Here is a 19025-nt window from a genome sequence, read left to right as displayed (position 1 = left end):
TAGAATGAGAGGTAGGTATCTCAGACTACAAAGGCAAACCAAGTAACATGGTGCATATTGAAGCCTCCCTTCAGGGGAAACTGAATACCTTCATTAACACCATAGCTGATATGAGGGCCCCCTCTGTACAGGAGGACTATGTGCTCTCACTATCTGTGGCAGACATGAGTAAAATCTTTAAGAGCTTATCAAAACGTGCTTATCAAAGCATGTCATGTCAGAGAACATTCATTCCTTTTCTACTGCTCTACCAGTAATTTGAAGCCTGGAATCCGTGCTTTCTAAGTAATACACATTTACATTTGGGTAGCCCAATTTGCCAGGCACTCTTATCCAAAGTAGCCTACAATACATTACAGTACAATGTATTGCAAGCCCCATTGTCGAAAGTAAGTGTTCTGTTCTCATCCATCAGAATGATCCGGTTTTCAATTTTCTAGTTGTAAATCATCCAGCCTGAGCCTTTACAGTTACAGTGGTTTGTCAAATTGATCTACAAAACTGTTGCTGGACTTTCTGCAAAAGGTCAACACCATAATAGATTAGGTTAGATTTAGTTAGGAGTACAGACTCCCTGGGGCTTAATCAGTTAGGACCAACTTCCCAGTTGAACATGAACATCTGAACATTCTGATATTTGCTTTATTAAATTAGCCCTCATACATATGGATAACACATACAAGTACACTCAAATAAAGATGATGATAATGATTATGATTACCCTTAATAAGGTGTTGCCAATAAAATGAGAATTGAACCTCACTTTTTTTCAATAAAAGGCTGCCTCCTAGGGTTCTTCAAAGTTTTATACTGATAGGATGATAAATCAGTTTCATTCAATCAGAGCAGTTAATTTTGCATCTCATACACACACAGATCAATTAACAAAACATAGTGATGATAAGTAGCAGAATGTACAGTATTTAACATTTGATCAAGTTGTTACAAATGTGCAGTAAGATTTAACAGCTTATATTGTATAATCATGTATCGTGTATGATTTCAGGCAAAAATCAGGTTCTTAATCAGGACCAATTAGCATTATGCCAATCATTTAAAAGGTTGAGAGAATAGTTTCAGAGCAACTAACTGACCATTAAAATTACATTAATTTCCCATTACATTCTATGCAATTTGGACCATTTGATCCCGTGAATCACAGAGATCATAGTGATACTCTGAATCACAAAACATAGTAAATTAAAATGTTCTCGCATTTTTTATTTTTTATTGTTTATGTAACCTTTATTTCACCAGGGGAACGACTTGAGATCAAAGATAAGTTCATAAACTTATCAGTTTCATAAAAAATATGTGATATATTGATCCTCCATGTAGATTGAGTCGACTACAACTACACTCAAGCACACACACACACACACACGTCTATGCACCCGTATACACAAACATTATTGAGATGAGAGCACTCTGACACCTAAATGGATTGCACCATAGTGCCTTATTCCAAAGCGCTTTACATGGCCTGTCATTCACCCATTCACACACACATTCACACACCAATGGCAGCAAGCTACCATGCGAGCCACCGGCCCACTTATTGGAAGCAATTTGGGGTTCAGTGTCTTGCCCAAGGACACCTCGACATGTGGCCAGCCGGGGATTGAACTGCCAAACCGCTGACCTTGCGATCATTAGACGCCGGCTCTACCTCCTGAGCCACACCTCTGTTTGGGCAGATCTTAATATCACGGTTGATATCGATTAATACCATCAGCCTACGATAGAGAAGTATGGGTAAAGTGTCTCAGTGAATGTCTCTTTATGAGTGCAGATGTGAGTCATGTCTTCAGCTCCATAGAAGGACACCTCTCCCTTGTTGTAGTCCAGCTGTACTCTGATCTTCTGGGGTCTCCTCTTCACAGTGAGTGCATTACCCATTCCATCTGTATACTCACCGCTCCTGAACACTATAGCCCAGATTCCATACTTGGGTGAGGCATGTACCAACGCCGTCCTGTTGACTGTCTCTTTGGCCACGCCTATATCCCAGTAAGGATGGTCCCCCACATTTACATCCCAGCTGTGCCTTCCGAAGCTGAACCCCTCAGAGCCAAATACAGTAGCGTACTGTGTGCGCTCTGGGTTGCCAGGGAGCTGCTGCCTTTGGCCTGTGTAACTCACACTGGTCAGATCATCAGACACAGAGAGCCAGCAGGATACAGTGTTGGGGTCTAAAACCACAGGGCTATATTTGACAATCTTCTTCATCTTCTCCCAGACTCTGAATGTCAGGTTGCCCAGGTGTTTGGCCACGTCTATCAGTGCTCCCGAGACCAGCTGTGGATCAGGCAGTGAGCTCTGGTCTCTGATGCTCCTCTGAGTGTGTTTATAGCTGGTGAGAAATGACAGCTCCTGTTTCTTCAGGTCCTGTTCCACCGCAGAGATGCTCTCTGTTAGAGAAGAGATCTGGTCCTGGATGCTCTTCACCTCTCTGGTGACAATCTTCCCCTTCTCCTCCGCCTCCTCCCTGAGTGCAGCCAGTCTGTCTTCCTCTTCCTCTCTCAGGAACTGGTGGAGCTTCTCAAACTCCACCCTGATCTGTCTCTCTGTGGCCTCGAGCTGACCCTCAGAGTACTCCACCACTTCATTGTATGCCTCCTCAACGTCATTGCATTTGTACCGCTTGTCCTGCAAGGTCTCTAAATCAGATTTCAGTTGCTCTTTCAGGTCCTTCACTGCCTGCTCTAAGGTAACCACTGTGTGGCCGTGGTGAGCAGGGTCTTCACAAAGGTGACACAAAGCTCTCTGCTCCACCTCACAGAACCATTTAGGCTCCTCTCTATGTAGACGACACACCACCTCTCCACCCTCATCTGGAACAACATACATTTCTCTCCCCTCTCCAGATGACCCTGCTTTATCTCTACCTGTGAATGAGTCAGCTAGCTTCTGCAATGGAAAGTTAACTCCTGGTTCATTCTTAGAAGATTTTCTTCTACAAACCGGACAGTTCTTGTTGTTGGCCTGATCCCATGACTTGTCCAGACAGCTGGAACAGAAGTTGTGGTGGCAGCCCAGAGACACAGGATCTCTGAACGTCTCGGAACAGACATGGCAGCAGAGGAAACTATTCAGGAGTCTCTCTGCCATTTTCTCAAAATTGTTAGTCTAGTCCTTCCATCCACATGTCCCTGTACAGTATTCGTCCATTGCAAGTCTCATTAAACCAATTCCTTTACCTCTCTTTTGACTGTTTTACCAAAGGTGAGCCTAAGGTGAGCCTATTCAATCGATTGAGTCGATCAGCAGAGATCCCTTGGTTAGGTCTAACACCCTATACTGGCTACTTTACTCTCTTGAAGGAACTCTCGCTGCTCACTCCCTAAACAAAGGTGACCACACCTGCTCTCTTATCAACTGTCACTATAAGCACTGTTGAGGGTGTGTTTAAGATTGATTGCTTTATTTCCCAGTCGGATATACGATAAAAAATACAATCTCTATCTGAAATTCCTGCTGCATTACTCCCCATTCTATTGATATTCATAAGATAAAAAATATAACAATACCCTTTGAGTAAAAAGACAGGTCAAAATGTCAGCCAGGACATTATCGCTCTCTTAATGATCATGTATTGTAAGCCATCTCACAAAAGAAATTAAGGACTTTATTTCAGTTTATACAACAGTTAGTTCCGACCAAGTAATTTGATTGGACAAGAGGCATTCCATGAGTTACGATATATAGTATAACAGCACTGGGACTTTTAACTATATGTATCACTCCGCCGCACAGGTGTTAAATTACCGTTAATTAGACTACATTAACGGTCATATAGCCTACAACAGAAACAGAAGATGGATATATTTCCAAATATAACATTTGACTTAAATTATGAATCAGAAGGAGAGGACGAAGGTACTTCAGTGCAAACCCCCAGGTGTGCTGATATGACACCGGCCGACCTGGACAAATTGGAGAAGAGTAAAAATGAAATTAACACCGTAAGGCAAACAACATGGGCCTTGAACTGCCTCCAGACTTGGCTAAGCCTTAAACATATAGACATCAACATTCAGTCCATTGAGAAGGCAGAGCTAAATACAGTCCTGAGGCAGTTTTTTGGGTCCATCCGGACAACTAAAGGGGAGCACTACAGCATCAGCAGCTACCTTGGGCTTCGTGCTGGTCTAAACCGTTACATCAACGAGCCACCGGTTAGCCGGTCTTGGAATCTGATGCAGGACCCAGAATTCACATCAGCCAATAATGTCTTCAAAGGTGTTGTGAAAGAGCTCAGAAGGGCAGGGAAAGACAAAACAACACACCGCCCCCCGATATCACCTGAAGACCAGCGCACCTTAAAATATTCTGCAACATTAAATCCAGACTATCCAAAAGGTTTACTGAACAAGGTCTGGTATGATATTCAGTTGCACTTTGGACGCAGGGGTAAAGAGGGGAACCGGGATCTCAAACCTGACTCATTCGTACTAAAACGTCATGAGAATGGAGAAAAGTATTTCACCATGACATTCAATGAAGAAACAAAAAACCATAAAGACCCACTTGAGCGAGACAGAGAAAATCGTAGGGGCGCAATGTTTGAGGAGCGAGGAAATCCCCTCTGCCCGGTAGCATCTCTCGAAAAATACCTGACCAAAATTCCGCCCAATGCAAAAGCCCTCTATCTGCAGCCCAGGAGGGTAACAGCGGAGACAGACAGCTACTGGTACACCACCGTTCCCCTGGGAGTAAACCAGCTGGCACAGATGTTGCAGAGGATGTGCAAAGAGGTAGGGACACACACATCTTACACCAACCACAGCCTGAGAGCCACTGCCATACAGAAACTGTCCGATGCGGGACTCGAGGCGAGGGAGATCATGGCAGTGAGCGGGCATAGGTGAGATTACGATCTGAATTGTGATTTATAATGAATGAGTAGCGGAACATAAAAATCTAAACAAAAAAACGTATGTGTTTTGCAGGTCTGAAAGCTTGCTAAAAAGTTATTGGAGACCATCCACCGAGAACAGGAAACGATGGAGCAGTGTGCTGTCTGATGTCAACTCGTCTGAATCACATTCACACATGCCACCAAAGCGACTGTCAACCGAGTCATATTTCACTGGTTGCACAATACATGGAAATGTACAAATAAATGTACACGATACAAAGTAGCTAGCCACGATACAAAGTAGCTAGTTTGTGTTCAGGTTACTAGGCAACAGTCCAGTTGAACAGTCCCGTTGCGGAACTATTTTTTCTTGACGGAGCCAAAATAAATGATTGAATAAACAAACAAATAATAATCTGTTGTCACTTATTACTGTTAACTAATAAATTGCGCTGTAGAACTGTTGTATAAAAGCAATATCACACTCGAGGTCGTGTTATACTGAATATCACGGCTGTGATTGTCTTCTACTCGGCCTGCGGCCTCGTACCTACCACCGAATCACAGCCGTGCTGATATTCAGTATAACACACTCCCTCTCGTGTGATATTGCAAAGTTTTTTTTCAGTATAAGGTTTTTTTGTAACAGAAGAAAAAGCAGCCGTGTTTTAAGGGTTTCAGGAAAGCAATAACGGGGAAATCTTAAAGAATGTTTGAATGCATCCATACAAATGTAAAATAGCATATTATAAAGGCAAACACTGCTCTCTGAAGACAAATAAATATTAACATAAATAGCATCATAAAAAAAACACATCTCAAACAACAAAACAATAGTGATCCCCATTACCATACAAAAATGCCCACACACTGGATGCTTGAAAAGTATCACTACATCATGATGTTACAGTACATCAAAGCTTGTCACAATACAGTGTACTGACCCTCCTCATGCTTTGAATTAAATTGTAGTCATCAAATGAAATTGCAACCAAGGCCCCAGCAAAGACCCCCCATCCCACCACCGCCCAGAGGTCTTCTAACCTCCCCGCTGTGCCCACGGCCCTTACCCCAGCAGCCCTTACCCTAGCTGCCCTCACCCCACCTTCTCTTACCCCTCCTGCCCTTACCCCTCCTTCTCTTACCCCTCCTTCACTTACCCCTCCTTCTCTTACCCCTCCTGCCCTTACCCCTCCTGCCCTTACCCCTCCTTCTCTTACCCCTCCTTCTCTTACCCCTCCTTCTCTTACCCCTCCTTCCCTTATCCCTCCTGTCCTTACCCCTGCACCCCAGCGGAGCTTCTGGAAGCTTCCCTCTGGGTGCAGCCCCGCATCCCCATCAGGAGGACCAGGACTGGTGGAGATGGTGAAGGACACCATGGGCAGAGGGAGGCCCCCGGCTAAAGACGCTTCGCCCTCCCCTCCCGCCTTCCCCTCCTTGGGGAGAGGGCTGTCTCTCCAGATAGCAGCCCAGTAGGGCCCCAAGGAGAGTCCCCCCGGAGCCCCGAAGACCCCCGCCTCTGTGGGGAGGAAGGAGGTGGTTCCCCCAGGCCCCAGACCCAGCCCTGCTACCCCCTCCATACCCCCCCCAGGCCCCAGACCCAGCCCTGCTACCCCCTCCATACCCCCCCCAGGCCCCAGAGGGCCCAGACCCAGCCGTGCTACCCCCTCCATACCCTCCCCAGGCCCCAGAGGGCCCAGACCCAGCCCTGATACCCCCCCCAGGCCCCAGACCTGCTACCCCCTCCATACCCCCCCCCAGGCCCCAGCCCCAGCCCTGTAGGGGGAGCTCTGGTCCAGCCCCCTCCCTCTCCAGCCACGCCTGAGAACCTCCCTGCCACGGGGAGACACCTCACCTCTCCTCTCAGTCTCTCCTTCAGTTCTTTCAGAAAGCCTTAAAAGAGCCATGTGTGATGTTTATGGTACAGACCAGCAGGTGGCAGTCAAGGGTCAATTTTGTTACTTCAACATACAGTGCCCTCCACAGTTATTGGCACCAATCTTTTCTTGGTAAAGATGAGAAAAATGGGTTCCTTTTTCTCCTTGTTCCTTGTTCCTTGTTCCTTTTGGTGAATCAGCTTAAGCGCTCTCGGTTTTTATTCTACAGAATTAGGATATTTATCTAATTGTTGCCATTACAAAGTTCCAATAAATCCACCAAGTTGGTAATTTACATTAGAACATTAACATGAATATATGCTGTTGTCAATAAAGACGTTATCGAAGCGTAAAAATAAATTAATAATAATAATAATAATAATAAAAGAAAAAAAAAGAAAAGAAATTGCAACCAAAATATTTTTCTTTTTCTACTGTAAATCCCAATGTTGCCGAAGGCATCCTTTCATCAGGCCAGGTTGACGAGCCTTTCGCTTGCCTCCCACAGTTTCTTGGCCACGCCCTCATCCCTGGCAAATGCCCATAGAGTGGCGGGACGGCAGTCCGAGAAGTAGCCACCGCTGTGCTTGGCGGCCTCGTCAGAGACGGCACAGTAGACCACCGTCTGAGCCCCGATCTCGGACGGCACGAAGAACATCCACATGATCACCTGCATCAGCATACGGAACAGGGTGGAGTAGTGGCACGTCCAGTTACTCTGCACGTAACCTGGGAGAGGGAGAGAGAGAGAAGGAGCGATATGAGGATAATTAACCCACTTGTAATAGATGATGAGTAATTTCCCCAGCACTAGAACAAGATTCTAGATGAGCATCTAGCCGAATGCCTTTTTGTTGTTGTTGTTGTATATCAGGAGCCGGTTTCACAGACAAGGCTTAAGCCTAGTCCAGGATTAAATCACACTTGCAATTGAAAATCTCCATTGAGGATGCTTTTTAGTCTAGAATTAGTCTTATAATCTGGGTCCATGAAAGCAGCCGAATATCTCTCACCAGGGTGCACGGCATAGGTCGTCACCCCTTTGCCCTCCATCATCCTCCCCAGCTCATGGCTGAAGTAGATGTTGGCCAGCTTGCTGCGGCAGTAGGTGAAGAAAGGGAGCAGGTTGTAGTTCAGGTCCTGGAAGTCCAGCTTCTGGTATTTGTAGTTGGAGCATGTGAGAGTGACCACCCGGCTAGGGGCGCACTCCTTCAGACGGTTCAGGAGCAGGTTGGTCAACAGGAAGTGACCCAGGTGGTTGACCCCGAAACACATGCTAAAATTGTCGTCCGTCCATTCCAGCACACTGGGCATGCCTGGGAGGGTAAGAGGGAGAGGAAAACATTTATATATACCATAAGTACATACACACCATCAGCCCAGGGTTTATCTAAGAGGCAGTTTTATCAAGCATGTACGTACCTTTGAAAGGAGTGTGTGGCATTGCTTTTGAGAGTCACTCACCTGCATTGTTTTTTTTAAGTTATTTTTTCTGAGTGGGGCAGTCCCACTCATATGTTTTCTTTTAAATGACAGATATAGTAGAGATTATGACAGGAAGGATGGGTGAGAGAGAGAGATATATTTCAACACAGGAGAGCGCACCTTTGGCCCTTTTATTGCTAAAGCTATGATTGCTAATTGAAAAGCAATAGGTGTTTGCCCATATGAGGAGTGTGATTGTATGATTGGTGGTTTGAGTTTAGCATTCTGAATGGTAGTGTTTTCCACGTAAACACAAGAGGTTTTATCAAGGAAGAGTGTGCCAAATGTAGAGAATTGTATTAATACCATCATTATGACGCCATGGCTCTAGAGTGTTTTGTAGTGTTTTGTTAACTGTGTGGTTTAGAGCTGCAACATGAGTGATAAGCAAGACATGTGTTGTCATTGTGAAGAATTGGTGTGAGATAAAACTAGAACACCTGGGGGGGGGGGGAGGAGTTAACACTAGAACACCTGGGGGGGGGGGGGGGGGAGGAGTTAACACTAGAACACCTGGGGGGGGGGGGGGGAGGAGTTAACACTAGAACACCTGGGGGGGGGGGGGGGGGAGGAGTTAACACTAGAACACCTGGGGGGGGGGGGGGGGAGGAGTTAACACTAGAACACCTGGGGGGGGGGGGGGGGAGGAGTTAACACTAGAACACCTGGGGGGGGGGGGGGGAGTTAACACTAGAACACCTGGGGGGGGGGGGGGAGGAGTTAACACTAGAACACCTGGGGGGGGGGGGGAGGAGTTAACACTAGAACACCTGGGGGGGGGGGGGGAGTTAACACTAGAACACCTGGGGGGGGGGGAGGAGTTAACACTAGAACACCTGGGGGGGGGAGGAGTTAACACTAGAACACCTGGGGGGGGGGGGGGGAGGAGTTAACACTAGAACACCTGGGGGGGGGGGGGGGAGGAGTTAACACTAGAACACCTGGGGGGGGGGGGGGAGGAGTTAACACTAGAACACCTGGGGGGGGGGGGGGGAGTTAACACTAGAACACCTGGGGGGGGGGGGGGAGGAGTTAACACTAGAACACCTGGGGGGGGGGGAGGAGTTAACACTAGAACACCTGGGGGGGGGGGAGGAGTTAACACTAGAACACCTGGGGGGGGGGGGGGGAGGAGTTAACACTAGAACACCTGGGGGGGGGGGGGGGGAGGAGTTAACACTAGAACACCTGGGGGGGGGGGGGAGGAGTTAACACTAGAACACCTGGGGGGGGGGGGGAGTTAACACTAGAACACCTGGGGGGGGGGGAGGAGTTAACACTAGAACACCTGGGGGGGGGGGAGGAGTTAACACTAGAACACCTGGGGGGGGGGGGGAGTTAACACTAGAACACCTGGGGGGGGGGGAGGAGTTAACACTAGAACACCTGGGGGGGGGGGGGGAGGAGTTAACACTAGAACACCTGGGGGGGGGGGAGGAGTTAACACTAGAACACCTGGGGGGGGGGGAGGAGTTAACACTAGAACACCTGGGGGGGGGGGAGGAGTTAACACTAGAACACCTGGGGGGGGGGGGGGGGAGGAGTTAACACTAGAACACCTGGGGGGGGGGGGGAGGAGTTAACACTAGAACACCTGGGGGGGGGGGGGAGTTAACACTAGAACACCTGGGGGGGGGGGAGGAGTTAACACTAGAACACCTGGGGGGGGGGGGGGGAGTTAACACTAGAACACCTGGGGGGGGGGGGGGGAGGAGTTAACACTAGAACACCTGGGGGGGGGGGGGAGGAGTTAACACTAGAACACCTGGGGGGGGGGGGGGGAGGAGTTAACACTAGAACACCTGGGGGGGGGAGGAGTTAACACTAGAACACCTGGGGGGGGGGGGGGGGAGGAGTTAACACTAGAACACCTGGGGGGGGGGGGGAGGAGTTAACACTAGAACACCTGGGGGGGGGGGGGGGGAGGAGTTAACACTAGAACACCTGGGGGGGGGGGGGAGTTAACACTAGAACACCTGGGGGGGGGGGGGGGGGGAGTTAACACTAGAACACCTGGGGGGGGGGGGGAGGAGTTAACACTAGAACACCTGGGGGGGGGAGGAGTTAACACTAGAACACCTGGGGGGGGGGGAGGAGTTAACACTAGAACACCTGGGGGGGGGGGGGGGGAGGAGTTAACACTAGAACACCTGGGGGGGGGGGAGGAGTTAACACTAGAACACCTGGGGGGGGGGGGGGGGAGGAGTTAACACTAGAACACCTGGGGGGGGGGGGGAGGAGTTAACACTAGAACACCTGGGGGGGGGGGGGGGGAGGAGTTAACACTAGAACACCTGGGGGGGGGGGGGGGAGTTAACACTAGAACACCTGGGGGGGGGGGGGGGAGGAGTTAACACTAGAACACCTGGGGGGGGGGGAGGAGTTAACACTAGAACACCTGGGGGGGGGGGAGGAGTTAACACTAGAACACCTGGGGGGGGGGGGGGAGTTAACACTAGAACACCTGGGGGGGGGGGAGGAGTTAACACTAGAACACCTGGGGGGGGGGGGGGGAGGAGTTAACACTAGAACACCTGGGGGGGGGGGGGAGTTAACACTAGAACACCTGGGGGGGGGGGGGGGGGAGTTAACACTAGAACACCTGGGGGGGGGGGAGGAGTTAACACTAGAACACCTGGGGGGGGGGGGGGGAGTTAACACTAGAACACCTGGGGGGGGGGGGGGGAGGAGTTAACACTAGAACACCTGGGGGGGGGGGGGAGGAGTTAACACTAGAACACCTGGGGGGGGGGGAGGAGTTAACACTAGAACACCTGGGGGGGGGGGAGGAGTTAACACTAGAACACCTGGGGGGGGGACACCTCCTTAACACGCACGTGGATGCCTCACTTGCATAGCTTAACATGGAATTCCCATCTCAATGGCACCAAGCTATGTAGTTTAACTCACTCAACTGCCAAATAATTTCCAGAACACTCACCACCTAGTGTGTTTATTATGGGATATCTTACCTAGCAGTGTTTATTATGGGATATCTTACCTAGCAGCAATACTTTGATATGACTATAAAATGAAGTATCATCATCGATGCGTTTTTGATGAATAAAGTCACCCTTCACACTTTAGAATGTTGACAATTTGGGCGACTTTATTCCCTCTCGGCACTAAATGTGTTAAGGATATGAAACCGATCATTACCACTAAAACTGGACCCTTCAGTAGCCTATGGAAAGGGTTTGCTTTGCTATGTAAGCGTTGCTTGATAAGAGTTAATAGTGGTCGATGTAGTAAGTATATTGTTTGAAGGGTGTCATTGGTTGAAGCTGAAATGTATTTTAGATGATGCTACCCCCTGGTGGATGTTTAATCAAGTGCACTATTGGGCCATAATGGTTTTTAAGCGGTGCAGCCGCTTCTATACAGTATGTGACTTGTGTGTGTCCCTGTGTGTGTGTGTGTGTGTTCGTAGAATGAGATTTAAACCAATCAGGAGTCGCCCATGCATCACATGCCTGGCAATACAATAGTAGCCTGAGAAAAGCATGCCCTGTACTAACTGTCACTTTCCTTTTTTCTTATGAAAAAACAATAGCTGTCCTTTTATTTTATTATGATTGCTTAAAAACCTGCACTGCTTACTTCACCACCTGGGTGTGATTTTTACCTAACAACCAAAGATTATGCAGCCACTGTAATGCTCCAACATTTAGGAGCCCGAGTGTGACCTCTTGATCCAATTATAAGGTACTTGACGTATATACTCAATCCAATCCATATGGCACACAGTCTGACAGCAAAAGTCATTCCAACTTTGTTGAAGCTCTGAGACTCATACTTTTCATACAGCTCTTACTCAATGGTCTATTCCAAAGCTATGTCTGGAAATGAGCCTACATAGAAAGTCTATTTTATCATTTTAAAATGTCCAATATCATGAAGAATATGGTCATGTCTCAGGAGTGCATCGTGGCCATGCCAGCACACACAATAAACATAATCCAATGTCAGCATGCCTCTTAACTATATATATATAGGGTAGCCTGTAGTTAACCTTCACCACATCATGCTAAAACTAGGGCTCTTGAGTTTCTCCTGCTCAGTTCACATCATCTGGAAAAACTGTCCCTAACTATAAACATATTTGTGTGTGTGTGTGTGTGTGTGTGTGTGTGTGTGTGTGTGTGTGTGTGTGTGTGTCGCAGGGTCAGGGCCACGGCCACAGCCACTACCCAGCTGAGCGCTACTCTGCAGCCAACGGCAACACGGAGGAGGGGCTGACAGAGAAGCTACAGAACGGAGAGACAGGCCTCTCCCTGCCCAGGGTGGAGGGGGGGGAGGGGGACAGGATGCTCACCCCCACACAGACCACACAGGTGAGGGGAGACGGGGGGGTAACAGCTGAGGGAGGGACGGGGGGGAGGATCAGGATAAACAGCTCGTTGTTATATTTTAGTGTTGAACAAAAAAAAACAGCTTCAGGAACAGCTTCAATGACAGTTGCTTTATGCGTGTTATTCACTATAAAACATAATGAAAGCAGATATTTCTGAAGTCCTTTCCCCTCAGATTAGTTGAAATTATTGAAGTCATAAGACATCTGTGTCTGTCCTGCTGCATCAGGTAGTATGACTCACTGTGTGTACATCACACGCAAATATACTTAGACCACATCAGTACAACCACACCTAGATTATGAAAACTCCATGTTTAGACAAGGGTTATTGACTTGCCTGTTCAGAAAGGTCTTTTTACACACACACACACACACACACACACGCACCCCTCCACCCTGAACACACTCTCTCACTCACACTCCTTTCCTCCTCCTCTCCCCTAATAGGACTCCCAGAGCTTGGGCGGGGGTGGTGGGGGAAAGGGTGGCTGCTACTGGCTGAAGGGCACGGCCTACTCTGACATCGGCACGCTGGCCTGGATGATCACCCTGAGCGACGGGCTCCATAACTTCATCGACGGCCTGGCCATCGGGGCCTCGTTCACCTCCTCCGTGTTCCAGGGCATCAGCACCTCCGTGGCCATCCTGTGTGAGGAGTTCCCCCATGAACTGGGTGAGTGAGTCCATGGTGTCAAAGGAAGTAGCCTTGAGAAGAACCGATGGTTCTCTCGAGCCTAATGGCCCTTAGAGGGCAGGAGCCTATCTCCTGTTTCCATAGCGTGAGGCGGCTTGTTGTACAAATACACCCCCTGGACATGACGCTGGTATGTCGCAGGGTCTTACCCCCAATCCAACCCTTAATGCTTAGTGTCAAGCAGGGACGCATCGGGGACCGTTTCTATAGTCTTTGGTATGACTCGGCCGGGGATCGAACTCACCACCTCCCAATCTCAGGGCGGACACTCTAACAGCAAGCCCACTGAGCTGGTATGGTGTAGTCTGCATTAAGTCTCTGTCGTTGTCCTCCCCAGTTCTGCTTTGTTCACCACATTCAAATTCATTCAATTTGATTTATTCTTCCATGCCAGGTTTCCCCTCAAGATGGGGTAGTTTCTCAATGTGCAGCGCAGGCTACTTTTGTTATGTGTATGTCCTCATTAAGTTTCAAAGACAAACAGTCAATAATTGACAGATGTCAAACTAAGTCTGTTTGTGATATGACCTAGTTGGCCGGTTCTTGCTCACCCCTGCTGTTGCTTGCCCGCTCTCTCCTCTCTCCTCTCCCCTCTCTCTCTCTCCTCTCTCCTCTCCCCTCTCCCCTCTCTCTCCTCTCTCTCCTCTCCCCTCTCTCTCCTCTCCCTCTGTGCAGGGGACTTTGTGATCCTGTTGAACGCGGGCATGAGTATCCAACAGGCGCTCTTCTTTAACTTCATGTCCGCCTGCTGCTGTTACTTGGGTATGGGCTTTGGCATTCTGGCTGGTAACAGCTTCTCGCCCAACTGGATTTTCGCCTTGGCGGGGGGAATGTTCCTCTATATTGCCCTGGCTGACATGGTAAGGGTGTGTGTGTGTGTGTGTGTGTGTGTGTGTGTGTGTGTGCTTACGTCCGTCCATTATTGCTGACAGGTAATGGATGGAAGTGTGTGTTGGCGGTTGTATTGTGTGTATCATGTTTATAACAAATACAATAATTCACAATGCAAATTCCTCTTTTGAGCATTTGCATGTTGTTTCAATGATAGGTGTGTATATGGGAGGTGATGAACTGACCTATCTCTCTCTCACCCTCCCTCCATCAGTTCCCAGAGATGAACGAGGTGAGTCGTGAGGAGGAGGAGTCGGGGGGCAGTGGCTGTCTCCTGACCTTTGCCATCCAGAACGCGGGCCTGCTAACGGGCTTCGCCATCATGCTCCTGCTCACCATCTTCTCTGGCCAGATACAAGTGGGCTAGCACTGAACACAACTGGACCGAACCGGTTTGAACTGGTACTAGTTGGAACCTGGACCTGCCTGTAGGGCTGAAAGGGAAAGCTCCCTTCTCCCTCCACCAGATCTCTCTCCCTCTCAGGCAGTGCAACCCCCCCACCCCCATTTAAAATATATATATACAGTATATAATTACAAGAATCATGATTTGGGTTCTTGTGCGGCAGGAACGCACCCTATATGAGACTTGTGAAAACGTTTTCATATGCAGTTCCCATATGCAGTAATACACCTACTGGCAGAGGGGAACCCTTCGTTTCTTGTTGGCCTTTCTTGACCACCCCCCACGCACAACCTTTGCCTGCCAGCTGACAGAGATCCCTATTCCTCTGTTCTGTGGAAGCATGGCATCAACTCTTATGCTGAATGATCAGATGTGCAATATAGATATAATGGTTATTCACACTCTCCCTCTTTCCCCTGAACTACTGAGCAGCCATTTTGGCCCTAGAGACTGCTGTCGCCCCATTGACATTGTGTCCCGCTGTCATTGTGTTTCGACGTCGATGAGCCTTTACTAGGACCTTTGGGAGTCAAGAGTCAGTGGATTGGATGCATTTTACCCATGAGCCTCTCTGTGTGTCCATGGGCCCACGACAGTGCGCTCGGCACAATCAGGTCATAGCTGTTGCAATGTAGACTTGGACTTCTTCCTTTTTCAGAGTGACCCTTTTTTTCATTCCATACCAAAAATTAGATCAATCAAGTTGAACTGGAGAGTTGAGAAAGCGTCAAGAACAAATAACTTCCCGCCCAAGGGACTTTGACTTGGTGTATAGATGTGTTTTTTTTCTTTTTTCTTTTTAAGATTAGGAATGAGGGATCAAAAATACAAAAGACTGACTCGTAACAACCAAATATGGACAGACCATTTTAGGTGAAGGGCTCCATTGCAACTTTGTCTCTCCTAAGAAGTGTGACCAGTGTGAGGACCATGATGTTTTTGGTTTCCTCTAAGGAAGGAGTCTTCTCCAGGCCCACCACGGCGGCCCCAGATGTCACAACGCCTATTTCCCAGAGTTCCCTAGTTTACCATTTGTGCCCTTCATGTATAATAACTATTTTTCTACTTTGGATGCAATCCTCCATTCCTTACCCATACTGGATACGCTTGTCATATTACGGTTTTTCTTCTCTGGCCATATCCATTCTAATCTTTTTTCTCCAATGTATTGTATGATGAAATGGTTATAAACAAATACTGTATGCAGAACCATAGGTAGGTACACTACTACACACACGATGTGCTTATTCAAACCCTATAGTAGAAAGACTCGCCCCCCTCCTGTGGAGTTGGATTATAATGCATTGAGCTAGACCCAAATCATGAGTCGATCTGCAAGACATGAGCGGATCATTATTGATGAGATCATTGCGTGAAGAGAGGCCCTGTTGTATTGGTGCTGTGTTGAGGAGATTGCTAGGGTTGATAGGGAGTCATGTCATCAGGGACCATCTGGTATTATACAGTACATGCTGTAACATAGATGTTGATAGATAGTGATATATCAGAAAAACTGTAGAGAGTGGCATCATGCAGGACTTAATTCACATCGTCTTGCTGAGCCCATCATAGAGTAGATGTTTGAGCTGTTCCAAGTTTCTTGGAGAGCATTAAGACATGCAATTATTAGAAGGATATTGAAAGTAAATATAATGAAGTTCACTTCATTGACATGTATTCAATTCAGCTTGCACAAACTCAGTCATACGGTTGGGTTCACACATGTTACTGTTTGTTATCACAAAGGGCTAAAAGTTGTCAATTTCAATTACGGTACATTTTCCAGTTTTAAAAAACTGACCACTAGAGGGAGGCAAAGCTTTGATGATCCACCAGAATGGAAAAAGAAAACATTTCAAGACTAATCAGAGCACCCCCTTCCTAAAAACATTTGATTCGTTTCAGGAGAATCACATAATGACAAATGAAAATATTTCAGCCATTCTTCAAAGATTCTAATGACTGTTTCTTAAACCACCTCGCATCTGCTGTGCAGTAATGTTCTGTTAGGTAAAGGTTTCCCTGTTAGGATTGTCAAACATGAAGTGATGAGTTGTTTCTGTACCATAGTTGCTATGCATTGACCTCATGTGTCAGTCTCCAACTGTCTTGTCTGAACCATAGAACATGGCACAATACCAATGTTCGTTAGGGTGAGGACAGCATACCAACATTCTGAACACTCAGAATTAGGTACACTGTTAGGCCTAACCCTATCTACTCATTTTTCCATGTACAATGTCAACCGTAAAATATTCAACAACAATCAACAGTTGTGGTATGGATGATTGTACTTGTCATTGTTCAAGCCATGTGTTGTTTCTGATGTTTTAAAAAGTAGTATTTTACATTCAAATATATGAACACTAATTGTACATGGACATGTATTTTGTTTAGAAACTCAAGCCATGTAAAACCAGACAATGATGCAATGTTGTTGTTGTATGAGTGTTTATTCATAATGTGTCACCATTCTAGCGGCGGCTTACATAGTAGAATAGGTTTAAACGGTTTCTGTCAAAGAAGTGGGACAGTTGACAAAATACAACCAGTCTTAATTGTCAGAATACGGAATATCAATACATTTCAGCCTTCACACCTCCATTGACAAAAATACCTTGATACCTCCATACAGCTCATTGTGTGACTCAACAACTATAGACTTTTTGAAGACATTATTTATTGATGCAGTAAATAAGTAAGACTCCTGTGCATAGTGGTGTCAAGACAAGTATTGTACCTTATGTATGTAAGTTTTGGGAAACTTCATCAGCCTTCTCAATGTGGAACATGTCTTTTTTATAAACATCTTTTTCCAAGATCAACTGTCTCATGTTTTGTTACTTTTGTTGAATGGATGATTGTTCCTGAAATTAACACAATTAACCCTTTCTGATTGCATTCAAATGTTGCATTGAGGCAGATACTGGCCACCTAAACAAATATGAAATATACTGTTGTTTTCCTTTCTTTTTTCACTTTCATTTTTACAGGAAGATAGATTTTTATTCAGACCGTTTTAGACCGTTTTATTCAGATCAGGACAGTTTTAATCTAGTTCACATCTAAGACATAGTGATTAACAAAGCATAATATTATTGAGTTTCACGTTCATGTCTTGGGTTGTCTCAAATATAAGGGTTTACAGAAACTGGAGAATCACTGTTTGGGATGATGATGATTTCTACAAACCGTAAAGTAATTAATTATTGCTATTGTACAGTCTGACAACTGCTGTGTTTATTATATTTTTCTTTGGACCTCAAGAGAGCTATATATGCATTATATATGAAATAATTCAATTAAATTAGATTAGATTCAACTTAAAAGTTCCAGACAACAAAATGCAGTTTAGCATCTAATCAGAAGTGCACTTGATATAACAATTTGACAATGATAGTGATAGGTATAGTATGGCAAGTACGGTAACAGCAGTAGTGCAAAGGTTAAAGAGTGATCACATTGACATGGGGTGTTAAGCACAATATTGACTGTCTCATGTGTACCAAACTTGCAGTCAATAACACATGCCGTTTAAAAGCCCCTCAACAAGTAGCAATGTTGGCTTCACTTGACAATGTACTGGACGAGAGGGACAGATAAGCTTGATTTTATTAGCTTTTAAAAAAAAATATTATTATTATAAAATGTCAAGGAACCGAAGTCTAAGAATTTCACTCTGTTACACTTGTAAGTACACTTGTAATGTGACGTAACAAAAACTTGATTACTACCAGGTTGATACAAAAAAAAAAAAAAAGCTTACCATTGGGAGGCGTGGCTGAGAGGGCCAAAAACTGTCCTTGACAGATATTACCAATGTTTTTCCAAAAGTCAATTATTTACTTATTTACAAATAGTTGACCAGAAGATATTTTCCTGTAATGTTTCATACATTGCGTTTTTGCTCTCTTCAACAAGTTTTCATTTCACTTACTTTGGTCAATCAAGGACCCCAATTGAAATAAGCCAGTGGCTTTCTTGGGTTTTTATCCTGTTAGTTGACCTTGTATGTAATATGTACTTTCATGTACCTACTTCTGCAAATCTTCTAATAAAGTTTTCAATCAATCAAAAAAAGTCACATGTTGACGCTCATGTAAACATCAGAACCTGTAGATGGTGCTGTTACACTGAGGTATTTGCCTCACAGATCATTGGTGCCCGACAATGAGGTAATCAAATCAGTCACAACAAGATACACGGAGAACCAAGAACTACAGGAGGACTTCTCTACCACAGAGAGAGAGAAGAAGAAGAAGAACTACAGGAGGACTTCTCTACCACAGAGAGAGAAGAAGAAGAACTACAGGAGGTCTTTTCTACCACAGAGAGAGAGAAGAAGAAGAAGAAGAAGAAGAACTACAGGAAGATGTCTCTACCACAGAGAGAGAAGAAGAAGAAGAAGAACTACAGGAGGACTTCTCTACCACAGAGAGAGAGACAGAAGAAGAAGA

General features: G+C 46.3%; 3 protein-coding genes across 3 annotated transcripts; 1 reads left to right on the top strand and 2 right to left on the bottom strand.

Moving 5' to 3' along the window:
* Positions 1-1731: 1731 nt before the first annotated feature.
* On the bottom strand, positions 1732-3111 carry LOC308157727 (zinc-binding protein A33-like; the record flags this gene model as incomplete). The annotated part of the gene is made up of 1 exon (XM_080531335.1): positions 1732-3111. The coding sequence occupies one exon, from the start codon at positions 3109-3111 to the stop codon at positions 1732-1734; it is 1380 nt and encodes a 459-aa protein (XP_080387461.1).
* A 4096-nt stretch (positions 3112-7207) lies between these two features.
* Positions 7208-8052, bottom strand: LOC308157064 (retinol dehydrogenase 14-like; the record flags this gene model as incomplete). The annotated part of the gene is made up of 2 exons (XM_080530541.1): positions 7208-7467; positions 7752-8052. 2 exons carry the CDS (start codon positions 8050-8052, stop codon positions 7208-7210), a joined length of 561 nt encoding a protein of 186 aa, XP_080386667.1.
* LOC308157726 (metal cation symporter ZIP14-like) lies at positions 8051-17393 on the top strand (the record flags this gene model as incomplete). Its single annotated transcript, XM_080531334.1, has 5 exons — positions 8051-8062; positions 12387-12557; positions 13025-13250; positions 13947-14131; positions 14377-17393. 5 exons carry the CDS (start codon positions 8051-8053, stop codon positions 14527-14529), a joined length of 747 nt encoding a protein of 248 aa, XP_080387460.1. The 3' UTR covers positions 14530-17393.
* Between the last annotated feature and the right edge of the window lie 1632 nt (positions 17394-19025).

The sequence above is a fragment of the Nansenia antarctica genome (genome assembly GCF_963989245.1).
Source record: "Nansenia antarctica genome assembly, chromosome: 5".
Classification (NCBI taxonomy): domain Eukaryota; kingdom Metazoa; phylum Chordata; class Actinopteri; order Argentiniformes; family Microstomatidae; genus Nansenia; species Nansenia antarctica.
This window is presented reverse-complemented; position numbering and strand designations above follow the sequence as displayed.